We start from the raw sequence: 20078 nt of genomic DNA, 5'->3' as shown, positions 1-20078 counted from the left end.
TTTTTACTTCCTTGTGCTTTTAATCAATAATGCAGGTCCAGTTGAGCTTAATTTGTGTTATCGTCGAGTGTGGTTGTGATTAGGTAATATTCCTGCTGTTTTGCGTTTAATTAATTGTTTAATTTAGTTTTTGTTTGTGATTACATTTTGATTTCATTGTGCATGTGATTTGCAGGTTCCTTGTCTGTTTCAATTAAACTGATCGAAATCGATGATCTGAGGTGCATCGTCGGCTATATTCTTCAGCTAGGTATTGTATTTCTTTATCCATTTGATTTTTACTGTTTCAAATCGTCTTGCATGTAACCTTAGTTATGTTGATTTCACAGCATTCCATTTCGACGTTCATTCGTTGTTAGATTTCATGTGTTTTTTATTTTGTTAGGACTAATTTTGTTGCGTTTTTGGCGAGTTTTTGTTATCAATGTTGTTGTTTTCGTGATTAAGTTCATTATTCGTCTAGTTTGTATGATTTATTTATACTTTTTGTTGTGTATTGGCTGCTGCTTTACTGATTGCTTTTTGTTTTTCGTTCACTACAACTTTTAGTTCATCGATTTCGCATAATTTTACTTATCAGTTCATGGTGTTTGTTGTCCCTGTTTGTCAGTCGTTTATCTATGTCAGTACTGTCGTTACGATTCTCAACATCATGATCAATCTGAGTCTCTTGTTATGAATAAGAGTTCAACAAACACACATTCAATCAAAAAAAAAATGTGATCATACCTATTTTTTGGTGGAATTCTTTTGTTTCTCAACAATAAGGGGCCCTTGTTGTCAATAGGTACGTTATTCCGGGATATAGGTACATTTGTATAGCTACTAGGTACATCTTTGTCATTCGGTCGTGATACGCCATGTATTTTTCAAATAAACTATCAGCTACTACATTTATTTGATTAATGTGCTATATTGGTGTGTGGCATTGTTTGTGTTATGTTTATTTCACAGCATTCCATTTCGACGTTCATTTGTTGTTAGATTTCATGTGTTTTCAATTTTGTTAGGACTAATTTTGTTGCGTTTTTGGCGAGTTTTTGTTATCAATGTTGCTGTTTTCGTGATTAAGTTCATTATTCGTCTAGTTTGTATGATTTATTTATACTTTTTGTTGTGTATTGGCTGCTGCTTCACTGATTGCTTTTTGTTTTTCGTTCACTACAACTTTTAGTTCATCGATTTCGCATAATTTTACTTATCAGTTCATGGTGTTTGTTATCTCTGACTGTCAGTCGTTTGTCTATGTCAGTACTGTCGTTACGATTCTCATCATCATGAACAATCTGAGTCTCTTATTATGAACAAGAGTTCAACAAACAAACATTCAATAAAAAAAAATGTTATCATACCTATTTTTTGGTGGAATTCTTTTGTTTCTCAACAATAAGGGGCCCTTGTTGTCAATAGGTACGTTATTCCGGGATATAGGTACGTTTGTATAGCTACTAGGTACATCTTTGTCATTCGGTCGTGACACGCCATGTATTTTTCAAATAAACTATCAGCTAGCACATTTATTTGATTAATGTGCTATATTGGCGTGTGGCATTGTTTGTGTTTTGTTGTTTTATCAACACTTAAGGGGGGCTCTTGTTAGATACGTTATTTCGGGATTTAGGTACGCTAATTTAGATACTAGGTACCTACCTATCAGTAGGTTTTTATATGCTACGTATTATTCAAATATACTATCAACCATCACCCTATTTTGCTGTTGTACCAGCTGACTTAGCATATGTATATTCATTGGCTCTATGTTTAAGGTTACGTACCGGCATACAATATGCTGGTTTTATAAAGTACTCTTCCGTCACTATGCGCATCTTAACGGGTTCTAGGTACTTATATATAGATTGCACGTCTGTTTGTTTGTGGGTAGTGAACTACCATGACTTTATTAGGATTCACAGTTTGCTTTTGTGCCTATTGTCTCACACTTTGCAGGTCCGTTTGTTTGATCCCCTTATAGATTACAAAAATACAAACTATTTAAACTATGCACTGTATGTATAATTTTTATTTCGGTCTTTCAGAATTACTCCCAGCCAATATATCGTTACATATGTATAGGTACACGTATTTGGTTGTTGGGTGCATTAATGATGCGTGTGGTTACATTTTTCTTAACAGGGGTAACAATGAAGAGGTCCATATCACCCAAGTTGGCAATAGAGGCATCTGGGACAAGCAACCAACAAGTGGCATCTAGAAAATAACACGCGGCATCTGGCATAGATACGAACCAGGCTGGTTGTTCCTCCAAAGATGCTTTCCCGGTTTTAAAAACTAGTATGAGTCTTAACTCCCTTCTTCAGTTCATAAACAGCGGGCTTTCTGACATGCAAATTTCAGACATTCGAGAGATGGGTTTTGGTGGTTTATTATGCCTTAAGACTGACATGATTCCTGGGAATCTAGCCTACTGGCTTGTGTCAGAGTTTGACCCATTTACGTCCTCTCTCTTAAACAACCAACTCCCTATCCGGGATAAAGATGTCCATCTCAGCACAGGTCTGCCTTTGGGTCAGGTTACGATTGAACAAGCGGGAAAATATGAGCAGACCGAAGAGTTTATGAAGCTGCTTCAGGACTGGAAGTCCCAATATGCTGGTATTGAAAAAATTCAGTTTACCCATATCTTGTCTAAGATGGCTGAGCAACAGAAAGGCGGTGAACACTTCAAACGAAACTTTATCGTTTTCATAGTGTCTTATTTCCTAATGGGGGTCAAGGGTAATGTGCCAAGCCTCAGAATTCTCAAGTGCCTTAGTGATGTCTCAATCATGCCAACCCTAAAATGGTGCGACTTTACCCGGAACAACTTGATTGATAGTGTCAGACAATGGCGGACTGATAAGTTACGTGAAGCAAACGGGGGTCGTCCGAAAACGTTCAAAGGTCCTATAATGGTGCTGATATTCATCTACCTTGATCGGATGGTTTTCAAGTCGAGAAAGGTTGGACGTGTGTTTCCAACATTATGCACGTGGACCAAGGAGGAGATTTCATTCCGTATATCATAAGAAAAGGCGCAGGCTCATCGGTTTGGTGCTGGTTTTATTGAAACCCGGTTGGAGAAGCATCCAGGATGTTTTGGGGAAGGGTATGTGGAACCCAACATACCAGCTGCCAATGTGCCTGAGCAAGTTCATCCTGATGTGACTGACGAACCATCGCGTATCAGTATTTGTATTGAGAACATGGCCCAGGCAGGAAAAGCTCTTGCTCGTGCATTTGAGAACTTTTCAGAAGCGATCAACAATGCTAAAATTATAATGCCACAATCTGTAATTGTTGGGCAGCTTTCTGCAATGGCAGATTCTTTGTTGGGCGGGTTTCATTTAACACCACCCAACAAAGGTGATGGAAATGTTGGGACTAATAGTGATCATAGTAAAGGCAGATCTGATGATGCGCGCACTGAAGCGTTCAATGTTGCATCTGGTGCTGCCCAAAGGTCAAAAGTGTCTGGTGGATCAGACGGTGCTCATGTGACAGCTGATACGGTGAATATGGCAGACACGAGAGTTCACGGTGCCCGGGTGACATCTATAACAGGGGGTGCGGGTGATGATCCGTGTTGGGATGACCCAACCTTCTTAGAAGCCCTTTTTGAGTTAAGTAATGCATTTAATAAGGACCCCGTTAATAAGCCTCTTCCAAAGAAACAGCGAGTTGCTCCCGAGTATCCCACTCTCAACCTTTTTGAATCTCAAGAAAAATCCAATTCAGCTGGTACATACGATCGACCTGATCCAATTGTTAATTCCCCCCCATCAGCACCTACTTCAGTTCAGATCCGTCCGATAATCTCTGCTCTCCCAGTCCAAACAGCGGCCAAACCTCATAGCAAGAGGGACATAGTTGTTCCAAATGTATTGAAATCGCATTTTGTGGTAAGGAACATATCCATGCTCTCTGACTTGAGCCAAGCTGAGAAAGATGTTTCTGAGTTAGTAATTCGGGAATGACTGGATGATAGGTATGTTTGCATATTTTATATACATATTTATATATATATTTTTTTTAGCATAACTATCACCTCAATAATTGTATATATAGCATTAATCAATGTATCTACATGTGTTCATATTTTTCAGCGATGTATTGTTCAGAAATCAGCATTTTCAATTAAGACGATGTGATTTAAAGTATTTGATCGAAAGCACAAAGATATCTGCAAATGTAATCAATGCATGGGGTCATCTTTTAAACAAGAAAGAGGAGTTAAAAGCGGCCTCGTCCCCTTTGCGTCTTTACGCTTTTGTTACTCCCAATGTAAGGCACTCATTTGTAAATATTTATTTTCATTATTGACTTGAATTGGTGTTGTCATATTATTCCCTTTATCGGCTTGTATTGTACTTTTTGGGTCTCAATGATTCTCTCACGTATTAATTGCAGGGAATTATATGTGAAGATGGCACTGATTATGATCAATTGAAATTAGTGAGTCTCTCTCATTTTCGTTTCATTTCTATTATAATGTCTAATTTTTGGCTGGTTGTTTCCACTAAGGTAACCATATCTTTTTTTCAAACCCAGATGTTCTTTCCATTCACACTTCCTGAGCCGTTCCTGATCTGTGTCAACTTTATGACCCGAACGATTGAAGTTATCCACCCAAAGCGACCTAAAAGTATGATGTTCACTGGACCTGTCCGGACGGTGGTGAGTATTTGTTCCTACTGCCCTTTATACTTTACAAAGTTTCATTGTCAGTTTTCATTCCATCCATGTTTTTGTGACGTTAGCCTGATGTATTTCTTTTAGAGGGATTTTATTCGGAATGAAATGACTACCAAATCGACCAGATTCGGGCAAGTTCAATTTTATAAATGTGAAGAATTTGTGCCCAAAATGCACATGATTGATGATGTGGATGACGATATTTACCTGATGTGTTACATGGAGACATATGCAGGCTGCCGTCAAGCCCTCAAAACACAAGTCGTAAATGTAAGAAGTGTACTTTAATCTTCCCACACGCTACTCAATTTGGTAGATACATCAACCACACTGATAGTCATTTGCCTTTCCCCATGCAGACCAGGACAGCAGCTGCAGTTGACAAAGTCCTTTCTAGACAAAAGCTGAAGTACTATTTTGCTATCCTCACATGCGCTCAGAATGAACTGTCGAACCAAGTGTTTATATCTGCAAGGCGTCTCAACATCAAAACTGGGTAAGCAGTCCTTTTTTTTCGTAAAAAAATTTGAATTGTTAATGTTTTACCTTACACCACCTAAATATTTCTTTCCCATTTCTTTTAAAGAAAACAAGCCGTTGAAGAAGTCGGCTACACTGATTCGCATCTTTTGAACTATGTGTTTTCACCGTCAGATGGAGATGCAGCTACATAGTAATAATTTTGTTATACTATCATTTTTGAATTATCGAAATTATTCAATATCCTCTGTGGTAATTATTATCACCACATACTGACTACATTGTGTTTATTCCAGCGACGTCGTAGTTCAGACAAACTTCGGGCAATTAACAAAAGAATGCATGTCCTCTTTGAGACCTCGGAAATGGGTTGCTGACATGGTACGCTTACTTTCTATGTAATGACTTGTCCTTTTCCTCTTTACACAGCACCTAACAACATTCATGGATCAAATGCAGGTAATTGACATGTTTGGGGTATATTCGACTATACACTCTCCAGATTTGTTGTATATTCCAACAACCGCACGTGTGAGCACCCCTTTTTTTTTGTACCTCAATAAACAATATCTGGAAATTTCTTTTTCTTTTTTATTCTTCATTTTTTTTTTCAATTTTCTTTTGTTTGTAATAATTATCTGTGTTGTACTGTTCAATGTAGCATCTTAACCCAGTTCGAGACAAAACGCTTGGTCGCAACTACATTAAAACCTCTGCATACATGTCAAAGGATGGGACGGGTGTAAAAACTGTAAGACCACTACTGTTTTCTTCAGCATGTAATATGGGGCACGCATTTAATCATTTATGTAGTTATTAAAGCGCTATCAAAACTGGCACGGGAAGGTTGCTTTCCGTTAATTCAACTTATGCGTCTTTTTATATTGTGATACAGATTTTTATTCCCATCATCGAAAAGGATCACTGGTTTTTTTGTGTGTGTGACTTGGAAATGAAGAAGAACTACGTCCTTAACTTGTTACGTACTAAGGATCCCCAGGCTGATTTGGAGATTGCTGCTGAAGTGGTACACACTATTATATTTTAACCTCTTTTTTTTAGTATTTTCCTTTTATTTAACTCTAAACCTTTTCAGATTAAATTTATTATCCTTGGTGTAGGTTAATAATGTCATCCAGATTTTATGCCGTTCGCGAGGGTACAAGCACTTTCTAAGTGTTCCGCTATCTAAATTTGAAAATCAGAAAGTTCCACAGCAGCCAAACTTGTAAGTTCATTATCTTTTTATATTGCTTGTTGCCTGACGTTAGTCATTCGGTATTTTAATTGGCTATTTTTGTGGTATGCTTGTGAAGGCATGATTGCGGTCTTTTTGTACTCAAGTGGTTAGAAGCTGGTCGTGACAGGTCTAAGTGGGAAGCTGCGAACTATTACAAGGTTTATTCCACTTAAAAAATTTTTATTTGTTATTTTATTTTTACCTTTTGGTGTGTTTAATATTTGTTGGAGATCATTTATAACATCAAAGATGATACACAGAACATGGCTGCATATAGGAAGGATGTTGCGGTCACCTTATTACGATGGCAAGAAAATCAGCGAACGGTATTATCTATTCATTTTGCTTCCCCACGATCAGTTTTCTTCCGTCTATAGACTTATGTTTCCGCCTATATTAACAGCTCTGTGATGTTATTTTTTATTCTGACCATATACTTATGTTGCCGTCCCATCTTTTTCTATGTAGATCTTTTGAGTGAGGTGATCCCTGGTAGGCAGAAGTGTGGAACCAAGCAATCAAGGAGTGTGCCCAATTTGTCGGAATGTGTGATAGTGCAAACCTCTTAGGGCTGTGTTGTAATATCTTTTGTTTAGGGGTGTACCGAAAAATGTAATCTGTAATTGTTCAAGAGCTGTGTCAAGTGGACCGATCTTTATGACAATTTGCTAGATATCATTTTGGATAATCCATATTAATTGGAGTTGGCAATGTGCAAGTATGGTTACACACTCCGGTTTCTTGGTTGACGCTTTTGTTTTAAATACGTTAGGAGATAACAAGGTGTAATTCTGGCCTCGGTTCATTTGTCGAATGATGGCTTATAACTGGAATGCAGGATTTACGTTACTAGTTACGCCATGTTATAACTGACACACATCGATTATATATACATATACGTCAAAATCACTTTTACGCTCAAGTACGATATTTACTCCCACTTGAACAACTGTTTGTTCATCAGTTTAAGGATTTCACAATTTCAACTTCGTATCAAACAGTATCGTCACCAAACTGTTACAAGACCCCAACAATGTATGACGGTCGATTTCACCACGTCTTCAATCATGGTCTTACAGGGTAATTTCAGGATGGTACGCCATATTAACCCTGACACACATCAAATATAGTTCCTGATACGTAAAATACAAACATTTGAAAACATTAGTATGTTATTGACAAATACGAGTCGCAGTTACACCTTTTAAATAAAAATATGGTTTGGGCCGTACCAAAATTATGGTGTTCACAAATCTATAACACAAATGTTTGTTCCATACAAGTCAAAATGTTGACTTGTGTAAATTCATGGAAAAAAAAGGCGAAACTCCGGATTTTCACTGTGTGTGCATTCCTTTATCTTGATTACTGTTCTCTTTATATTTCTCCTTTTTTTGTCTGCAATATCCATCTGCTTTCCCTTCATTTCCTCAAACCTGCATCGAAGCCTTCCAAATTCACCAACTGCGGTCTATCAAAATTAAAGCTAAATTTTTAATCATAATTAGAGAGAATTGTATATTTCCCAACTGTGGTCTAACAAAATTAGTATTTTTACCTGATCAGAACTTCATGCTTTTCATGCTCTCCCGGGGCAGTTCCGACTATCATGGAATCCCAATTCACCACAAGCATTACATTTTCTCGGCGCTTTCTTATGTTCTTGCACAGCTTTATCCTTTTGGGATACATCGTTTCCAGCACCCCTTAGTCTTTGATTGTATAGGATTTAAACCCGTAACTTGATCAAGTATCTTTGTACCTAACAACATTTCAAGCTCTTTATTTTTGTTTCTGGACTTTTCACCTGTGACACCACTACTACATTCAGACGGGCTACTTTCTAAGATCATCTTGTCCTTGAATCTTTTAAGTAGGTTCATTAACTCATCGATATTCTCCGGCTTCTGTTCTGCTATTGTCACACAGGAGAATAATTCAGACCATAGGTTGCCAAGCTTCATTTTATGAACCTCTAAAGCACTGCAATCTTCAGTCAAAGTCTCAGGAAAATTACCATAAAGTGGCTGACATAGAGCCAATTTGCTCCATCTACTTAGCAAATAATGGTTGGGCACTTTTTCAAAGCCTTGTTCCTTCAACACATAGAGAGCATGTCGGCACAAGATACCATGCCTCTCAAATTTTTTGCATGAGCAGCTTAACTTCACTCCATCAGGAATAAATCCAATATAATATACCTTATTTCTCTCACGATCATGAATGGGAATGTTGTCTGACGTATTACCCCCTAAAACTTTAACCCTACAAGTAAAACAGGCAGTGTTCCACTCGACCTGAAATTCAGAAAATATGACCGGAGTGTAAAACACAGAAGCGTGCTTCTCCAAAGGGTGAGGTGTTTCTAGACTAGGGAAAGAGTTTTTTGAATCGGCAATTAATTTGGACTGTTTCCACCTTTGAGCGTCCATAGCACTTTCAAATCTCATAAGAAACTCCACCAAAGTTAAGTTTGGATTCATGAAATTTCCGAAAAAGCTATTTTCGGACTCAGATCTAGATGTGGTCCTCATTAGTCCACCTAAAAACAGATTTCTGAAATATGCCGGGATCCAGGAAGCTCTCATGTCAAACATTGAAGACAACCATTCATGTTCGGTTAACCCGTATGAAGATATAACTGAACACCACCGTTCCTCAAACTCAGCCGGCTCAATGTCTTCTGCCCATACACACGCACATAACTCTTTCATGAAGTTTGTTTCCCTATAAAGTGTAGAGCCGATCTTATCAGGTAGTTTCTTCATAATGTGCCACATACAATACCTATGATGAGTTTTGTCCTTGAATACTTTTTTAACCCCTACCTTTATGCCGGCATCCTGGTCAGTAATTATGCACTTAGGGTACTTCCCACCCATTGCGGCCAGAAAAGATTCGAAAAGCCATGCAAAACCGTCATCAGACTCATTTCTTAGAAGCCCCCTGCAAACGTCACACATTTTTTGTGATTGTCAACCCCCGTAAAAGGAGCAAATATCATCTTATATGTGTTCATGTTGAAGGTTGTGTCGAACGATGTCATGTCACCAAACAGACTGTAATTTTTGATTGATATAGGGTCAGCCCAAATAACTCTAGAAAGTCGTCCTTTCTCGTCAACGTCAAAATCAAAGTAGAAAAAGTGACACATGGCTTTCTTATGCATGAAATTTTCGATCATCATTTGAGCATCGTAACCCTTTATAAACTGTTTCACATCCCTCCAAAAATTCTTGAAATCTTCTAGTGATGCTCCCACATTTCTGTATCCCTTTACATATTTCTTAAACATTCTGAAACTTTGTACGAGCCCTTTATTAACCTTTGAATTCTCTAAAATCATAGTCTTGTGTATCAGCGTTAGTTCCCTTGACTCCGGCAAATGTACTATTGTGTTTGGGGTAGATAAAAGGTGTGTGTGACCTTCGTGAAAGTCGACAACTACATATTTCCCTTTGTCATTCCTCTTGAGAAAAATCTTTGAATTACACGAAATTCTAGTCTTTTGCCTCTTTTTCACCTTTCCTCTAGGTTTACTCTCACCTGCCTTACTACACACACAAGTATTTAGTCGTCACCACCCCATCTACAATTCTTTGTGTTGACTTCCTCATTTTAAACCCAGCTTTGGCAGCATAAGTATAGTAGAATTGCATTCCCTCATTAAGACTTTCGAAGTTCATTCCTACGGTAGGCTTCAAATTAGGTGCACAAACAGGTATCATTTCTTTGGAGTTGTGAGGGATTACTGGTGAGTCTGCAAAAAATGAGATAGCATATGTTTTATTAGTTCATGGATTAGCGGAAACCTTAACATCTGAAACGCGTCAAAAATGAATTGGACACGTATCAATTATATTACCAGATACGTTTCGTCAATCAAACATTAACCATAAGTCATATTTGTGAAACTACATTCATTTGTACATGACTTTAATGAGTGATACAAATGCTACTGAAATGTCTACATCACTGAATGGAATGTTCCAGGGTACATCAACATCTTACTGATTTACTGCACATTAATCTTTCACATTGCCAATTACGAATCAGGTACTCAAATCAGAATCATAGAGAAAAGGGATACCGTGGAAGCAAACACAGTATTGAATCACATCCTAATGGATACTATATACATTCAGACATAAATGCTCACCCGTAAGGTACAATACATACAGATAATATAAATGCTCAAATTAGGATAATATAAGGCCGAATCGATCAACTCCAACTTAGCCATTGTCAGACTGACTCTACAGTAAAATTACTCGAAATTGATCCACTAGCTCATGGCTTAATTATTCAACAATCACACATGAAACACCAGATACGCATGTAGGGTTTATATTGATGATACTTAATCAAATCGACACGCATCAATTATATTATCGTGCACGCATATCAAAACTTATAAATATTAGTTATCCGAATGGCCCTAAACAGAGACTTGGTTATCGATACAATTTTAGTTTGTACTAATTATCATCTATTTGATATCCATGTACATTTTTCCGATCTAGTACAACACTATGCAGACTTTATATTATCAGATGCGCAATATGGCATCGGAAACACATCAATTATATTTCCAGGTACGCAAATCAAAACTTAGAAGCAAGAGGGCTAGTTTGACATCAGCTGTCTTTCTGAAATCTAAAATATCACATAACCGTCATCACACAACAGCAGAAAACCCTAAACACTATGTATCATCTGACTAATGTAGCAACAATTCACACCAATTACTACACTAGATACAATGACTAACATCAATAATAATAAAACAATCTAAATAGACCTTGAATAATTAGAACCCTAAAAATCGACATACCTATACCCAATTCAGAAGATATCTGTCTGAGTTCACTGCTAGCTGCTGGAACAATTGAATTAGTAGGATCAACCAAATCATTGCATCCTTCGATTTCTATTAAAACCCTAAAAATTGACACAAAAAAAAATTACGAAAGATTTTAAATCTAAATACTACAAATTGACAGGTAGATTCATCAAATATATGACAACAATCAGTAGTTTTAGCGAAAACTTACATCAATTCCGTCAAAAAGTTGGTCGATTGAATAAATTTTCGTTGAAGTTCTGGGTTACTGATCGTTAATCGCAATTTTTTTTTTTTTTTTTTTTTTTTTTAATTGATGTGTTAGATATTTGGTGAGAAAAGTCAGAGTAAGTAATACGGAATTTTTGTATGCGTTGACATCGAGATTCAGCCGTACGATTGTAGTTAATCCATTGGTTATAGTTCGTTCTCACCGTTTGCACCGAGTGTTCGTTCTCACCTGATCCCACCTATATATATATATATATATATATATATATATATATATATATATATATCGTTATAAAAATAATTAATTACGAAAAAATAACATACTCACCAAACGCCATCTTGCTCAAGAGAATCGAGAGAAATTTTCTCAATTGTTACGCATCAAAATATGATATTGAGGAAGAAGGTCTCCCATGAGTGACGTGAAACCATCTACACATTTATGGGCTAAGTTGAATTCACATTTCAGAGTGACAAGCCTTGCAGCCGATTGTAGCAATGAGAGTCGACATCCCTCGTAGACAGGTTACTCGGCACGTTTTAACATTTGAAAAAACGCTAATATATTGGGATTTGGAGATTCATCAACCACCTCGGCATTAAGAGCTTCTTCCCTAATTTGATCAATGCTATCGCGCAACGTATCCTCTACCATATCCCTATAAGGATTGTCAGAGGGCATTGCCATTTTCTCTTCCCCAACGGGGAATTTCTCTCCGTGACACACCCAATCATAATAGTTGTCACAAAAACCCTTTAGACCAAGGTGTTTTCGTACTTCTTGTTCAACTAAATACTTTTTATTTTTGCACTTACTACATGGACACCTAATTTCTTTAATTCTAATGAATTCGTCTTGTTGCTTAACATAATCAATGAATTTATTAACCCCTATTACGAATTCCTTCCTTAATTTTTTATTGGAATCCAACCTTTCATACATCCAGTTTCGTTCTAATATCTTCATTGCAAATCTACATATATATTAGTAAATAAAAATTATTAATAAAAATGGTGAGAACATTCATAAACCCATCTTTGAATCTTTCATACAACAACAACAACAACAACAATAACCACAACAACAACAACAACAACAACCACAACCACAACCACAACCACAACCACAACCTGCAAAAAAATACTTTATGTATTGGGGTCCTTATCTCCAACCTAAACCCATCTTTGAATCTTTCATACCATTAGTAAATACCCATTTTTTTTCTTGATTGTAATGAGACAAAAATTCGGCAGCACTTCCTTACAGTTCTCCAAATACCTTATTTAGAATGAATTCTCACTCTACATATGTATTCAGAGAACATTAAAGGAAATTTCAACCAAATTTTAGCTCTTAACAATCAAGAAAAAAAAATGAGTATTTACCACCTAAATGGCATAAAATATTCAAAGACAGTCCCAAAATGGGGACTATTCAAGAATTACACCTAATGTGTAATCCCTGAACGGGTACTAGGTCAAAAATATATTAACAATCAAAGATACAAAACATTATGAGTTTACAACAACACAACTATAGGATAAATTAATATTTGTAAAAAAATACATATGACACAATTTGGCTAAACTAAGCAAAGTAGAGTAAGCATAGAAAAATTGGTTAAAACATCCTAAATTGGTTTTTAGCTAAACTAAACTACCGTAATAATCCTAAACATTCTAAATTGTATTTTAATTAACTAAATTATTTTAACAATCCTAAACTTAATTAAACTAATCATTCTCAAAATGATTTAAACATCCTAAATTGGCTTTTAACTAAACTAAACTACCCTAATAATATCAAATATCCTAAATTGTATTTTAATTAAACTAAATTATTTTAACAATCCTAAACTTAATTAAACAAATTATTCTAAGCATCCTACATTAATTACTCAAGCATCCTAAATTAGCATCCTAAATTATCCTAAACTAAGCATCCTAAATTAATCAAGCATCCTACACTAAGCATCCTAAACTAGCATCCTAAATTATTCTAAGCATCCTACACTAACCATAATTAACCAAAATAATAACCATAAAACAACCCTAATTAATCAAAATAAGAAAATTAAGTAAACAAACCTTGACTTAATTGAGACAAAGAAGTGGGGAGGTGGTCGGCAGCATCGGGTTCGGCGGCAGCGAAGGGCGGCAGGCGGCAGGGAAAAGAGGAAAAAGGAAAGGAGAAAGGGGAAGGGGAAGGGGAAAGAGAAAAAAAGGAAAGGAGAAAGGGAAAGGGAGAGAGGGCGGCGGAAAGGGGTGGTGACCAGAGTGGGGTGGTTGCCGGAGGAGGATTGTCGAAATTATTGAAAAGAGATAGGGGATTACGTAAAAATAATAGAAGAGAGATAGGGGGACACGGGTGAAAACCCGTTTATAAAAAAAGCCTGCGACGGAATTTCCGTCGCAACAATAAAAAAATATTTTCCACTGATGAGCTGTAAACACAGTCATTAAAAAAAGGCTGCGACGGAAATTCCGTCGCAGGGAAAATATTATTTTATATAGCGCCGGAAATTCCGTCGCAGACTTTATTATTATTTTAATATTGCGACGGAAATTCCGTCGCAGCCATTCCCGCCATGTCAGAAAATTTGGCGGTCTGGGCAATTTTGCTGTGACGGAAAGTCCGTCGCAAGTCCATCGCATGTTCTGTTGTCCGTCGCAGGTTTAAATTTGCTACGGGTTAATCTTCCGTCACAATGTGTCCGTCGCATCGAAACCTTTTTTTTTGTAGTGTGACCTTGATGAAGGAGGTTGTTCTAGGAGGAATGAGGAGGAGGAGGAGGACGTGGCTGATGAGGACGAGGGAGCTGACGTGTAGCTGCTGGCTACTTACTTCCCCAGTTGCTGGCTGGTTTGGGGAAGGTATACATTGTAAGTTTTATTGCTCCTTATTCTTTTAACCTCCTTTAGTTTAGTTTCATTTATATTGAATTTGAGTTTGTGTTTCCCTTTCCCTATTATTCTGCTGGTGTGTGTGCTGGAGGACAATGAGGGCATTGTCCGTTTTGGTTTCGGGAGAGTAATGCATACTTTGAGTCTACATTTGCATTTGTTCTACATTCAAGTTTATTGCATTTTATCTTGCATTGTTATTAAATTCTTAAAAAAAAATTAAAAAAATTAGAAAATTTCGAAAAAAAATTAAAAAATATACGTTTATTTTTGCATTTAGGTTGAGCCGGAATGGAGTTTTTCTAAGATGACATTGCACTGTAAATAGTCAATTTGCGTAAGCCTTGCATAAATTACTACCTTTTTTAGCAAAATCTTTGCATTTCACGAATTTTTGTTTTGAAATTTTGTTGAACGAATAGACTTGACTTAAAATTTTGGCAAACTACTTATAAATTCTAAGGAATTAGAGCTTTATAAAACTGGTGTCATCCATGACCAGTTTCATGTAGGCTTGTGAGTAGTTACTCCTTGCATAGCATGTTATATCAAATGCATAAGTATGAATTTCAATTGATTTTTGCCTGCATACATTCGGGTTAGTGGCCGGTATCACATGTAGGAGAGTGCTTGCAATTCTCTTTTATTTCGTTTCTACCCATAAGCTCCACTTAGCGAAAATAGCCTATTTTGACCCCCTTTAACTACATTCCAAATCTTAAGCCTACCCTAGTCAAGCTAGTGTAGTAGTTATTGGTTGAGGTATGTCTTATTGCTATTATGGTTCACATTGAAAATTGTTGGTTGAATGAATGAAAGGAGAAGGAAGAATTGAAAAAGAAATTCGAAAAAGAAAAAAAAAACAGAAAACCGAGAAAAAAGAAAGAAAAGAAAGAAAAAAAATGGAAAAAGAATTTGAATAATGTCGGTTTTACTCCTATGCTCTAATTCTATCTTAAGAGGGGTTGTTTATATTTGGTTTAGTGAGTTTTATGCCAAATAAAGGCATTGTGTTTAATTTTGGAGTTGGATTAGAATTGGATATGGTTTATTTGGTTTTGTTAGGATATTAGCTTGGCCTATACCCTCTCATTCCCAAAATATTTTGCCTCTTCTTACCCATTACCTCACTTTTCCAAATTATTTTAAGTACTCGGCATGTGATAGGACCTTGATTGGATGGAATGTATGTGCACGGTAGCTAGAATTGTCTATCATACTAGATTGCATGCATGTTTATGTCGGTCGTAGTCTAGGTGAGCGTCTATATTTTTCTTTCTCTCTTATATTTATACGCTTACCCTTTGCTTCATTGAGAGAGAGTGACCCGTGAGTGTCCATTTTTGAAAGTCTTGCAAGGTCGAAGGTTCAACTATTTCTAAAACAGTTATAAATTCGTTTGCTTTGACGCATTGCTAATAGTTGCTAATTTTCATGCATTAAATGGTTTAAGTAGACGATTTGGAGCTAGCTCTGAGTTTTACTCCCTTCCTCTAGTCTCTAGTTTATTGCATATAGCTAGCCCCCTGGGGTTTTCAGACTCCTGTACCTGTTACTCCAGTGGTTGTTTCTGAAGTTGGAGACTGTTCTGACCAGAGTGTGAGGCCTGTTGAGGGGGGACCTTCATTCCCTCGAAGGTTTATTAGCAAGATGCTTAAGAATGATAATGGGGAGGCCAGAATGTTCACTCCCAGGGGGCTTACTTTTATGGATGCTCTGACTTTATCTCTTCAAAAAGCACGAATTCAGGGTAAGAAATTGTTAACTCCTGGCCCAGCTTCTGATCATGGGTAGCTTGGGGTTTTGGAATGTAAGGGGTCTGAATAATCCAACTAAGCAACTAGAAATAAGATGGTTTTTACACCAGAATAAGCTTGGGTTATTTGGTTTATTAGAGACTAAAATAAAATGTAGTAATTGGCTTAAGGTAAGGAATAATATTTGTGAAGATTGGTCAATTTGCACAAATAATAGTACTCATAAAGGGGGAAGAGTGTGGTTATTATGGGATCCTACTCTTTATCAGGTGGATATTTTGAATGTTAATGCTCAATGTATTCACTCCAAAGTGGTTGATAAATCAAGGAAGGTTGTTTTCTGGTACACTCTGGTCTATGGGTTCAATAAAAGTCAGGAGAGGGAACCTCTTTGGCAAGCTACGAAAGGTTTTTTCGCTTTGATTTCGGGCCTTAGCTGGTGTGTGGTGACTTTAACAGTGTCACTGAAACTAAGGATAGAATTGGAGGTTCTGAAGTGGTTTGGTCTGAAATGGCTCCTATGAGAAGTATGCTGTCTGTTTGCCAATTATATGACATGAAGGCCTCTGGCTCCTATTATACTTGAAATAACAAGCATGAGAATGAGTCTAAGGTTTACAGTAGGATTGATAGAGTGTTGATGAATGATCAGTGGTTGAACACTTTCCCTGAGGCTGTTGCTACTTTCTTACCAGAGGGCTTATATGATCATTGCCCCTGCCTGATCAGGACAGATGCTATGTTTGATAAGAGGAAGGCTTCATTCAAATACTACAATATGTGGGCTTTGTCTGATGATTTTGCCTCAACTCTGGAGAGTAGCTGGCACACTGAAGTTGAGGGTACACCTATGTTTAGGGTGGTACAGAAACTGAAGAAGTTGAAACCAGCTTTACAACAACTAAATAGAGAACAGTTTAGTGATATTGAGAACCTTACTCATGTCACTGAGTTGGCTCTCAAACATTTCCAGCAGCAGCTTAGCCTGGATCCATTGAATGAGTTGTTGTGTCATGCTGAAAAGGAGTGTGCTACTGAGTTGAAGGTCTTGATTAAGGCAAGGAACAGTTATCTTGCTCAGAAGTCCAAAGAGAATTGGGTAAAGGAAGGTGATGCTAATACTTCCTTTTTCCATTCTAGTATAAAGAAGAGAAGAATGAGAAATAGGGTGTTTAATGTTAAGGACATGGATGGGAAGTTATGCTCCACTCCTGAGGATATTAAGTCTGCCTTTGAGGATTACTATCTGAAGTTGTTGGGCACTTCTACTCTTGTGCAACTTTGTGTCAAAGAAAGTGGTGAAGACCGGTAAGCTTCGAATCTGTCAGACACCAGGATATTCTCCTTAAACCTGTGACTGATGCAGAGGTTAAGGAAGCAATGTTCTCTATCCCTGGTGGAAAAGCACCAGGCCCTGATGGATTTAATAGTCAGTTCTTCAAGGATTCTTGGAGTATTGTGGGGAAGGAGGTGTGTCATGCTATCCGGAATGGTTTTAGGACTGGAAAAGTTCTAAAGGAGCTCAATACTACTGTGCTAACCCTAGTGCCCAAAACTGAAATCCCTGATAGTGTGTTACAGTTCAGGCCTATTGCCTGCTGTAATACAGTCTACAAATGTCTCACAAAAGTGTTGTGTTCTAGACTTAGCTCTATTCTACCTGATATCATCAGTCCTTCACAGGGGGCCTTTATTCAAAATAGAGATATTGTGGGTAACACTCTTATTTGCCAGGATCTCATTAAGCTTTACAAGAGGAAGGTATGCTCACCAAGGATTATGATGAAAGTTGACTTGCAGAAAGCTTATGACTCCATTGAATGGAGCTTTCTCAAGGATATGTTGTGTGCCTTGAATTTCCCTCCTCTTAGCATTGAGCTTATCATGAGTTGTGTGTCCTCCCCCTCCTTCTCATTAGCTCTCAATGGTGAAGTCTTTGGGTTTTTTAAGGGTCAAAGGGGCTTAAGACAGGGGGATCCCCTCTCCCCCGTGCTTTTTACAATTTGCCTTGAATACCTCAGTAGGCTCTTAGGGGTCCTTGATAGGTATAAAGGTTTCAAGTACCATCCCACTGCTCAAAAATGAAGTTGACACATTTGTGTTTTCTTTGATGATCTGCTCATGTTTAGCAGAGGTGACATTCAATCTGTTACTCTTATGTTGCGGGCATTTGAGACTTTCTCTATTTCCTCTGGACTGAAGATGAACAATGGTAAGTCTAACTTCTATACAAATGGGATTAGTGAAGCCATTGTGAGTAGCATTGAATCGCTTTTCGGTATGAAAAGGAGGGATCCCATTTAGATATTTAGGGGTTAAAATTGCCCCCAAAAGGCTGGGGATTCTGGACTGTCAGAGCCTGGTGGACAAGGTTACAGCTAGGATCACTAGCTTGGGTACTAAGCACCTCTCTTATGCTGGAAGAATCACTTTGATTAAATCTATCCTTAGTAACCTGCACAATAATTGGGCACGGATCTTTATTCTCCCTAAAGCTGTGCTTAATCAAATTGATGCTCTTTGTCGAGCTTTTCTATGGCATGGTCAGGAAAACCAAGAGACTCCTGCACTTGTGTCCTGGAAGCAGGTTTGTAAACCCAGGAGGAAAGGTGGGTTGGGTCTTAAGAATTTGCATTTATGGAATATTGCCCTGATGGGTAAATACGTGTGGTGGATTGAGAAGAAGACTGACCATCTTTGGGTTAAATGGGTGCATTCTATTTATATTAAACATTCAGCTTGGATTGATTATGAACCTTCTATCTCTACAAGTTGGTCTTGGCGCAGGATTTGTGCTGTTAAAAATCAACTCAAGCCATGGATGTTTGAGGAGCAATGGAGACAGTCTCACCGTGATTATACTGTCAAGATGGGATATAATTGCCTAGTTGATGATGGTGTTGATGTCCGGTGGCACCACTAGACTAGGAACAGGCTGATTGTGCCTAAACATGCATTCTTTATATGGCTGGTAGCTCATAAGAGAATACTCACCCAGGATAGGTTAATGAAGATGATGATTGCTGCAAGAAATAGGTGTTTGTTATGTGACACAGAGGAAGAGAATATTGAACACCTATTCTTTCAAAGGTGCTCTTATAGGCGAGAGGTGTCCGAGGTTGTTGGAGGAATGGTGCAAGTCAAAGCATTCCTTTGAATGGAATTATTGATTGGTGGATTAGGCTCGGGGAACGTTCACTTTTGAAGAAACAAGTGGTGGCCGTCGTAGCTCATCTTATGTATCTCATTTGGTATGTAAGGAATAGATGGGAGGTTATCAGATGGGCTTCCTTTCCCTGTTGTTTTGATAAAACAGGTGAAGGAGTGCTTGTTAATGAATTTAAGAGGTAGAAACCTTGTTATAGGAACTAATGTAACTAGAGAGTGGTTAACAAGTGTGTGTCCAAATTGTATTTAACTAGATAGGTTGATAATCTCTAGTTAGCTCTTGTATGATGGGATTTTATTAATATATACACTTACTTTCCCCAAAAAAAAAAAGCAAAGGTTTGGTTTGGGGAAGTTCAGCGTGCTATTTATATAGACTTTTTGTACTTATTTTGCACGCATTTCTATGCGATCCCCATAGTTTTAGGCTATGAAATGCCCCGAATGGTCTACTTTGGTTTGTTTGGCTTTAATTACAGGAATGAACCCGGAAGGAGCAAAACTAAGCTTGGAACTGCCCCTATAACTTGCATTTAGGAGATGGATGGAATTGGAGCGGAAATACTTCTGCCTTGGGATGCGTAATGTCGTCTTGGAAGCTAATCAACGTCCTATGTCCTGACACAGTGGTAGCTAACTCGATCGAGCATGTTGACTGACTTAATTGCTCGATCGAATCCTTTTTGGTGCTAAAGATTCCTCGATCGAACTCCTGCTATGCTCAATCGAGAAGAGTGTTATGGTGTTCCTCGATCGAGTAGGT

General features: G+C 37.6%; 2 protein-coding genes across 2 annotated transcripts; both read right to left on the bottom strand.

The window, feature by feature from the left end:
- Positions 1 to 8085: 8085 nt before the first annotated feature.
- LOC141631869 (protein FAR-RED IMPAIRED RESPONSE 1-like) lies at positions 8086 to 9294 on the bottom strand. The gene has a single exon (XM_074444486.1). The coding sequence runs from the start codon at positions 9292 to 9294 to the stop codon at positions 8086 to 8088; it is 1209 nt and encodes a 402-aa protein (XP_074300587.1).
- Positions 9295 to 9347: 53 nt separating this feature from the next.
- Positions 9348 to 10655, bottom strand: LOC141631868 (protein FAR1-RELATED SEQUENCE 5-like). The gene is made up of 3 exons (XM_074444485.1): positions 10592 to 10655; positions 10037 to 10172; positions 9348 to 9966 (listed from the first exon to the last, which is right to left on the bottom strand). Exons 1-3 carry the CDS (start codon positions 10653 to 10655, stop codon positions 9348 to 9350), a joined length of 819 nt encoding a protein of 272 aa, XP_074300586.1.
- Positions 10656 to 20078: the final 9423 nt, after the last annotated feature.

Source organism: Silene latifolia, chromosome Y (genome assembly GCF_048544455.1).
Source record: "Silene latifolia isolate original U9 population chromosome Y, ASM4854445v1, whole genome shotgun sequence".
NCBI classification, from domain to species: Eukaryota; Viridiplantae; Streptophyta; class Magnoliopsida; order Caryophyllales; family Caryophyllaceae; genus Silene; species Silene latifolia.
This window is presented reverse-complemented; position numbering and strand designations above follow the sequence as displayed.